General features: G+C 51.1%; 3 protein-coding genes across 3 annotated transcripts; 1 reads left to right on the forward strand and 2 right to left on the reverse strand.

Annotated features, from left to right (window-relative positions):
- Positions 1-334: 334 nt before the first annotated feature.
- On the forward strand, positions 335-1,792 carry ASPZODRAFT_145209 (hypothetical protein; the record flags this gene model as incomplete). Its single annotated transcript, XM_022725080.1, has 1 exon — positions 335-1,792. One exon carries the CDS (start codon positions 335-337, stop codon positions 1,790-1,792), a length of 1,458 nt encoding a protein of 485 aa, XP_022578601.1.
- A 711-nt stretch (positions 1,793-2,503) lies between these two features.
- On the reverse strand, positions 2,504-4,509 carry ASPZODRAFT_145210 (hypothetical protein; the record flags this gene model as incomplete). Its single annotated transcript, XM_022725081.1, has 3 exons — positions 2,504-2,938; positions 3,002-3,433; positions 3,505-4,509. The coding sequence occupies 3 exons, from the start codon at positions 4,507-4,509 to the stop codon at positions 2,504-2,506; spliced, it is 1,872 nt and encodes a 623-aa protein (XP_022578602.1).
- A 1,162-nt stretch (positions 4,510-5,671) lies between these two features.
- Positions 5,672-6,251, reverse strand: ASPZODRAFT_135554 (hypothetical protein). Its single transcript, XM_022723833.1, has one exon. It carries the CDS (start codon positions 6,233-6,235, stop codon positions 6,050-6,052), a length of 186 nt encoding a protein of 61 aa, XP_022578603.1. The 5' UTR covers positions 6,236-6,251; the 3' UTR covers positions 5,672-6,049.
- Positions 6,252-9,121: the final 2,870 nt, after the last annotated feature.

The raw sequence follows: 9,121 nt of genomic DNA on the forward strand, positions 1-9,121 counted from the left end.
CTGAAGTTTTAATCAGGGACGTTCCTCGCCTAACCCCGACCCAGACCGTGGTGGCCCGTCTGTCTTTTCCTCTCTTTGCTTGTCCGTCGTTTTCATACCCTCATCCTGTTTATTTTTATTTTTATTTTATTTCTGTTCTTCTTTGGTTCTTGCGGCAGTCTTTCTGGTTGTCTGTCACCGTGCACGCGACCGTCAAAGTCTCAAAGAGTTACCGGTGGGTCTGTCCGTCCTGGCAATGCTTGGATCCAACCGGTACCTCGCCATTAATTAACTGTATTGTCCGCGATATACCTAGTCGTCGCTGTGAAAGAGAGAGAGGGAGGGGAAGAGGAATATGTTGAAAACTAGAGACGGTCTCGCCTGGAGTGGGACAGCGCTGGGAAAGAAGGCTGTGCGGCTTCTGGTCGCATCTATACTCATTGTCGGCTTTACCGTTTTTCTCTGGCCAGATACCTTCCTCGGAGGTACACAGATCCAGCTCGCCCCGAACATAACCGTGTCAACAAGCATCGCCTGCGATGTCGATGTCGCAAGGCTAGCCCGACTTGGTGTGCACAAGCTTTCCAAATTCACCCAGCGGGAGGTAGTCGCCTTGCCATCTCGGGCCAAACTACCCATCACGCAGAAACTCGACTTTCCATTATGGGAGACTAGCTGGATGAAACGGTCGGATCAGGGCCAGGACCAGGATCAAGACGAGGTCGATTATTCTCCGAATGGATGCTTAAACCCCAATCCTATCGCATTAGAGTTCCCTGAGCCGCCGAAAAGAGCGGACGCCTCACACATTGATTTCGGTGTTGCCACGACGGTGAAACGGCTGAATGACTCGCTAGACGCCTTTTCCCACTGGGCCGGGTACACTAACACGCGGATCTTCGCGCTTCTCGAGCCCGGCCAGTATATTCCCGAGGTACAGGCTCGCGCGGATGCAATGGGGATCGACCTGTACATCTCGGAGTCGTCAGAGGAGTATAATAAGCGGTACTTCTCGCTCATCCCGTTACTGCACAAAAACCAGCGGCCGGAGACGCGCTGGGCGTGCATCATCGACGACGACACATTCTTCCCGTCGATGAGTGCGCTGGTGGATGCGCTGGCGGGTTACAACGACACGGCGCCCATCTACCTAGGTGGCGTATCGGAGAGCATCCGACAGATCGCAACGTTCGGCATGATGGCGTATGGGGGCGCGGGCGTCTTCCTATCGCGCCCGCTACTTGAAGCCCTCAATACGGCGTACCCGGAGTGCCAGTTTATGGACACGACGGGCGACAAGAAGATCTCAAAGTGCATCTACCAGAACACCGCCGTACGGCTGACGATCGACCACCGGCTCCGCCAGCTCGACATGATGGGCGATGTCTCGGGTTTCTTCGAGGCCGGTCGCCCTTTACCTCTATCCCTTCACCACTGGAAATCCTGGTTTCATGCCGACATGGCCAAACTCAGCGTCGTGGCCGACATCTGCGGCGACTCGTGCCTCCTCCACCAGTGGCAGTTCACCGACGGCTGGATCCTCACCAACGGCTTCTCCATCATCCACCGCGGTACAGACCTCGCCCCCAACGACCACAGCATAGAAGACACCTGGGATAGCGACCAGGACGATGCTTCCCAGGAGGCCTTCCTGCACGAGCTCGGACCCCTGCGTGGCAAGGACACCAGCAAAGTCAGCTACCTGCTGCAGGACGCCTTTCTCGACCACCACGACGGCTCCGTTCACCAGTGGTACATCCGTAGGGATCCCTCGCGAGGCGCCGAAATCCTAGAGCTGATCTGGCGGCCATGAAGATTGAATATATGACCCATGAAATGTGTTTTCCTTTTTTTCTCCCCCCTTCTTTCTCTTCCGTGTGTTATTATTATTACTAGGTAGGGTACATACTCCCTCAATCTGTAACTAGCCTATATGCACATGTAGTATAACCTAGCCTACTTTCTTTTTTTTTTCCTTTTTACTTGGGTACGATGGGTTGGCTTTTTCCCCGGCATATACAGATAGAGTCATGATAGATATCTAGTCATTCGGCGACTGGGATCATATTAGAAATAAACAACATATAAGTATCACGTCCTATCTGTCTTCTATAGAATAATCCTCATGCATAATACCTAGGAAACATCAATTCTATTCTATATTCTCTTCTGTTGGTCAGTATATATATATATATGTATATATATCTATCTATCTTCGTCACTCAGAGGCCGAGGCTATAAACAGACAGGGTAGATAGGACATCTATCCTGAATGTTGCGCCAGGACCTTAGTCTTCATCAACCATTAGGTACATCAACATGAGAAGCGTGTGTCACGTTAAACATCTTGTGTGTGTGTGTGTGTGTAAGAAAAAAGAAAAAAGGCCAAACTCCGTTGCTATCAAGCAAGAGGGTATTCAGACCATGTTCATGGTGGCAGGAGAAGAGGAGAAAATGGTCAAGAGGTCGGTTATGAGATGTTGGTCGGAGTGACACCGGCAATAAGGATAGTAAAAAACTCATGTCATAGTAGAGAGGAATGGGAGTGGGAATGGGAATGGGAATGGGAGTGAGAGTGGGAGTGGGAATGAGAATGAGAATGAGAATGGCTATGACTGTAGGAGTGGCCGCCTTGTATATCCTCAGAAAAGCACATCATCGCCCAGTCGAGATCTGGACTGTTCCATTTAGATATCTCGTCTATTGTTGGGGTGTGCAAGGGGGTAGCAAAGGGGTCCGTGGGTACGGGACAGTCGGTTCCTGAGGCACTCTGACACCGCCCCATGAGTGTTGGGTAGAAGTGAGACTGGGAGCCACGAATCCGTCCTAGGGTGTTGAGGATGCCCCAAAGAATCTCGGACGGATTCACGGCAGTGTCGGCGAGGCCGAGTTCGAGTTTGGAGCCCAGAGAGCGGATGACTTCTGCCAGACATGCTCCAATATCATATAACTTTTGTTCCTAAAAACGTGTGAGCCGAAGTCAAAGGAAAAGAGGAAGGGGTAGGTGGAGGAGAAGACGAACCATTCCAATGCCGTGCGCGTCAATAGCAGTCTGCGAAGCAGCACTGATGACGCGCATGGTGGACTTGGCTACCAAGACGGGCAGCTGGAATGGAAGAACCGTCTCGTCTCTTATGGCCGGCTGCGAGGTATGACACATGGAGAACTTCCACATCATTGCCTGAAGCCACTGTTGTGTAATGAGGACGTCGACCTGCTGGATTTCGAGCACGCCATCCAAGGAAATGGGTTTGCATAAACTCGACTGAATCGAGGCAAAGGGTGGTGTTTCGAAAAAGGAATCCCCAGCCCCGGTGGAGATCCAGTCGTAGAGATTGACCGTCAACTTCTCGAAGAGAGTGATGAGATTGATGAAGCCGTACGTCAGTATCGGGTCTTCGGCGCTGAGCACCTGGGGCTTGTGAATCGAGCTGCGTAACAGGACCGGCTTCGACTGTTGAAGTGCATAACTCCTACACCAAAACACACAGTCAGCAACTAATACCGAGACAGATAAAAACATACAGAGTAGGGAGTGGTTTTTGTTTTTGTTTGGTCAATGACTTGCCTCTCGGAGATAAACAGCAACCAGAATATCCTCCGCTTCTCGGTCGCCTCTTCCGAATTCATCTCGGCGTACGTGGTCTCCCGATGTAGACCCAAAGTACAGGCTACGGAGATGCTTTGACAGAGATAGAACCAGGCGTGGTCATGTCTTTCAAGATTGGCATACGAGATAAAAAGGAAGAAGGAAGTCAAAAGGGCCTCGATATCCATCTCTTCAACGACATCACACTCTTGCCGGGCCCGGACCGCCTCGGCAAGAAGCTCCTCTCCAGACAGCAGTGATTGCCCGTCGGACGGGGCGGCGGCTGACCCATCCAGCCGGAGCTGCAGATGGGTGGCCGCACAGAGGGCGGCCATGAAGGCATACCGAGGGACCGAAAGCTTGTCCGGTCGGTGACTATCCCGCTGGAGGAGCTCCCGGCGCCCGATGGGCATGACAGGAGAGAGATATTTCAAAAAGACGTTGACGTGCGCCAGTAATACGGGGGCAGAGAGCCGCGTTTTCTTCGGGACACACAGGCTCCCAGTGAACGAGTCCGGGGGCGTGGAACCCGACGACTCGGGCGAGGAGACGACAACGTCCTGGGGCAGGAAGCGCGAGAACTGTTCGGCGAACTGTTCGGCGAACTCATACGGGGGCAATTGGCCCTCACCGCTGCTGGCGAAGGTGGGCGACGACGGGGAGCTCAAGCGACGATTGAGGTTCAAGACATCAATGGAAAGATCTTGGTCAAGGGAATACAGAGAGGAGAGCTCAAAGGCACGCGCGGAGAGGGGATGGATCGGCGCCAGGGGGTAGAGGGTGCGAAACTTGGGGCCCTTGCGACGGAGCACGTCACTGTAGGAGCAGGAGAGCAGCAGACGTTGACACTTATCACACGGTTCAGCACGATTGCACCTGATCTTGCGACGACGACAATTGTCGCACGCCTGCTTGGAGGATTTCTCCACGGGCGACGACATGGTGTGGTGAGCGATTGACAGGGACTGGGGGAAAAAGCAGACCAGCGGGCAGCGGCAGCGTCAGCTGAGGTGGGCTAGCCGTGTGGTTTTATCTCCCCATAGAAATTGAGGCACAGGCTGATGGAACGAGAAGAGAAGTATGCATGGAAGCGAAACCAGGCGGTAGCGACTGGATGGCGGACGCTTAGCGTCCCAGTTAGGGTAGGGATCGGAGGTATTAGATTTGGCCAGAGAAGACGGAGCAAAACCTGGGGAAGGGCAGAGTGGGGAAAGGACAACGAGTCGCTGGCAACCTGCTGTTAGCACGGTCGAACCCCGCTGCTACTGTTGCTGATGATTGATCAAGGATTGTAGTATCGGCTGCAGCAACAGAGAAGAAGCCCCTCTTCGAGCTGCTTGGCAGAGCATCCGTCCATCGGAGGATATAGCACGCCGACATATCTCCACAATGTGGGTATGGAAATGGGACGGTGTGTGCCGTGGGGAGAGGAGGTTGGCAGGAATAAAACCCTTGGGACTGGCATGATTCGATCGACATTATATCTTGCTCTGTTATTGTTGCATGTCGTCGTTGTACTTTTGGTACTTGGTACTAGCCGTTCCCTAGTCCTCTTCCCTTCCCCGCGGTAACTGTTTAATCAGCCTGGCTGTTTTTTTTTTTTTTTTTAAGATAAAACCGATCATCTCCCAGTCTCTGTGAAATCTTCGCCCCCCACCCAGGTCATGATGCAACCCCCTCCGCGATTTAGATTAACCGGACGTGCATCTGGTGCAATCCCTTACCCTTTTCAAAAGGATGGCTTGCCCTTAGGCCGCCGCTCCTTCCACTAGAGCCGTTCTAGAAACAATGCATCGAATGGTGGCGCGGAACCAGACTTCCAGTGAAAGGACTTGGCTCGGCCCATGTTCGACAGCACCGCAAGCCTAGCAGGCACGGACGCGCACTGCTCGAGAGAGACTTGGAACACGGGCCCTTTTGGGTCAATTTTAGATGCATGTGATAACAACAGCTGCCGCCACGCTGGCCAGCTTGTCAAAATGCATAGGAGTGACCATCGTCAAGAAATAAAGAAGGTAGGGAGATAAAAAGAGAGAGAGAGAGGTATAGAGCACTCAGTGAGCTTAGCTAAGCTTATCTCCAGCTGGTGGAAGGAGTGGAACGGCCAAGATTCCTTCGCGAATACCTGGGGCTTGGGGAAAGAGACGGTGGCAGCCTTGGAAAAGTGCCAAGTTTCTGGAGACAATTTCCTGGTGAACAACCTTCGCGGTGTGGCGCGAGAGATGATGTGTTATGGGGCCATGGGCCTAGTTCTGGCTGATAGCTCGCGAAGTGGGTTCGGAAAAATTTAGCTCAGTCATCACTACGACTGAAGCGTTCAAAGCACAGGTCTCCCAGTGGACCGGCATCTTTGCCAGTGACTCCATCTTGCCAATCTCATTTTGGAAGCGAAGTCCAGCCGTTGCAATCAAGAGATGATCACCTCGTCAGACGAGGCCAAGGCAATCAATCGCCTCATCCGGGCACTCTCGGCGTCAGTAGTCAAACCACAGTCTCGGGAAGCCGACAAAGACAAGACAGACACAGGCAGACAGTCATTCCACCATTGTCTGATGGGCAGGCGACGAGAAGGATTTGTCTACTCCACAATAGCCTGGTTGGAGAGTCCTTGGCAGCCTTCCATGTAACTACGGGGCCATAAAGGAAGTGGGATTGCTTCATACCCATGTCATCCTTGGCCAAGACCGAGGCTGTATGATAGGTATCATTTTAAACCAGAGCCTAGTGTACGGAGTAGCTTTCCAAGCGCAGTGAATAGTAGCTCGTAAGCTATCTTCTGCCACAGCGGGTGGACGTATACGTGGATCACGGCCACTGTTCCGAGAGATAAGAGTGGCCTCTGCTCATCATTCCCTACTCCATAGTAGACTATTGTTAGCCTCGGAATCAAGCACCTCCCCGCATCTCCTGATGGTCTCCAGTCGTCGAATTCCGGAGTCTGGAGGCAGACCCGACAGTCCCCAGGTAGATCCCAAGTAGTGGTAAGCGTGCGGTGCTCAGGCACCACACGCCCAGCTGTCATGGGTCCCCACGATTAAGACGACTGGGGTGAGGGAGGAGACTAAGAAACAAGGACTCACCGGACACCGTGATGACGAAGATCAAGTTAATAATATCGCAGAGCTCTGGAGCGACAGGGATGAAGAAATGAGGGGAGGGGGGCAACTTGCCGGCTTCCCATTTGGGCAGTGCGTTAACCTCGGGTAATTGTCGGAGCCGTGGCCAATCAGAGCGTGCAAAAGAGCAAACAGAGCAAACACTTCCGTTGCTCGGAGAAGGGAAATGATCGGCGTCCTCGACCAATCTTTCCCTGAGGGCGACGACGAAGGAACAACCTTGGGAGCTCGACGACAGTTCCTCCTCCCAGTCAGCAGCTGAGAAAGACACCGGCAGACCTCAGATGACCATCTTCGAAGCTTGGGGTAGGAGATTAACGCCTCTTATTCCTTGATCTCGTTTGGGCAGTTGTTCAACCTCTCTGTTGTCTGGAGGTTCACCTCCTCCTCCTCTCCTCCTTCTCATCCTTCTCACCGACGAATGCTAATCCTGCAGATGACGGGCCTCGGGAATCGGAGATGACGTGACCACGTTCGGGCAGCTATATCTCAAATAATAGTGATTACTCCAGAGGGCGTTGAGCAGGGTCTCTGCGTGAAGTGTGATAATAATCAACGGCGCGTGTGTCTCGGGATCGGGGCTGACAGCAGGCCCTGGATGTCGGACCGACATGAAGGGACCAGGGTGTTTTGTTTTCTTTTCTTTTCCTGCTGCATCCTGACCGATTGCCGACGGTGACTGCAATTCGGTCTCATTTAATTAAACCCTGTCCATCTGAAGATTGACAGGTACTCTCTCAGATGCGTCTTCTTGGCAGGGGTTCGGACTTGGCTTGCTTGGATAGACTGGGTCTAATTCCCGGACCTGACATCGAGTGGTGATGATGGGCAGTCAGCCATTGTCAGACCGTTATAAAGGAACGACATGGCTTGTGTTTCTGCCCATATGGAAGGACTTTTGCATACCTAGGTATACCGTGAAGATATCATGGTATACAAGGTGAAGTTGCTCATACTATTGTGCTATCTAGTACCTAGGTAGTCACAAGATTTTTGATAGCTAACAAAACAGCTATCAAGACTTGTGACCACTCGACGGGTATACACCAGTCTAAGTGAGGTAGGTTATTCGACAATTTAACTATAGTCTACCTAGCCAGCAGTCCTGACCGGAGTATCGTTTTACTATATAACAAGTAGGCCATATACTGAGAGTAGGACATCATATGTACTCCGTACCTGGGTAGTACTGACAGGAGAGCGCTGCCAAGTGCTTATATAATCGCATAAGGTTTAGCATGCTTTAATTACAGTATTGAAAATACTGGATGTGACATACATGCTTTTGCATACGACGCATACCATACATACAGCGCCGTACGCGGGATAGTTCGGGGGTTCCCCACGAGCCAGTTCCCACCAGTTCGATGCGATGCGGCGATGACAGTCGGTCGATCGATCGTGTTTCCCCCCCTTTAGCCTCGCCCAGCCCCAACCCCAGCCTCACTCCACAACTTGCGAGCACTACATGAAGTTATTAGTACAGAGTCTCCATACTTAGTACCTATTGTATTCTACAGTAGATACTGACTAGATATATAATAATTTAGTCATTCTTAGTATGTAGTCTGTGCCTAGGTAGTCAGAGATTGATTCCTCCAGTGGATACCAATACAGTACCTGTATTACTAGTGTTACTAGTGTAACTCATGGCTACCTAGAGGTACCTAACTAGGTACCTACTAGGTAGATACCTACTAGGAAACCTATGTATTGGTCCTAGCCTACCTAGGTACCTAGTAGTTACTCCTCCGTACCTAGGTACTACCTACTAGGTAGTAGGTACTCCGTACTCGTAGAGGTCAGGCAAGTGGCTGAGGCACAACGTCCTTACATGATGCGCCGTGGCTGATTTGCACCGGACATACCCGGCGATGTCAGAGATCCACAAACTAGGTACTACTAGTTTTAGTCCTGATAGTAGAATGTGGCAACCTTACGGAGTATGTAGTACTACGGAGAACCTTTTTAATTACTTGGTTGACCAGCAACTGGTTATCAGTAACTACCAGTAACTGGTCAACTAAATAACTAAATAACTACCGGTAAATAACTACCGGTAACAGTCAGTAGAGATGAGAATGCCGACAAGCAAATCCCGATGCCGAAGAATCTGCATATGCGCCGTTACCGTCCGATCTAGACTGACATACGGAAGTACGGAGAACGGAGATATACATCTAAACCCTACTTCTTCAAGTCATATGTGGCTGAGCACTAGATGTACATAGTACTATGACTCGTCTATCTATCAGACACTGTAATTTACGACTCGTACGGTCTGCCGACAGAAATGCTGTATCAGGAATGCTGCGAGAATATTCCGTTGGAGGAAAAATAACAAACCTTACCAAAAAAATTAAGAAACCCGAGAAAAAGAGAAAAGAAAAAAAAAAAAAAAAAACATGGCAGACAAGCCTTCAAAACAAGTATAAAA

Source organism: Penicilliopsis zonata, assembly GCF_001890105.1.
Source record: "Penicilliopsis zonata CBS 506.65 unplaced genomic scaffold ASPZOscaffold_15, whole genome shotgun sequence".
NCBI lineage: Eukaryota > Fungi > Ascomycota > Eurotiomycetes > Eurotiales > Aspergillaceae > Penicilliopsis > Penicilliopsis zonata.

What these genes read in the sequence shown, in the direction of transcription:
- ASPZODRAFT_135554 (XM_022723833.1), bottom strand. Translation starts at nt 6,235, where the DNA reads ATGGGTATGAAGCAATCCCACTTCCTTTATGGCCCCGTAGTTACATGG.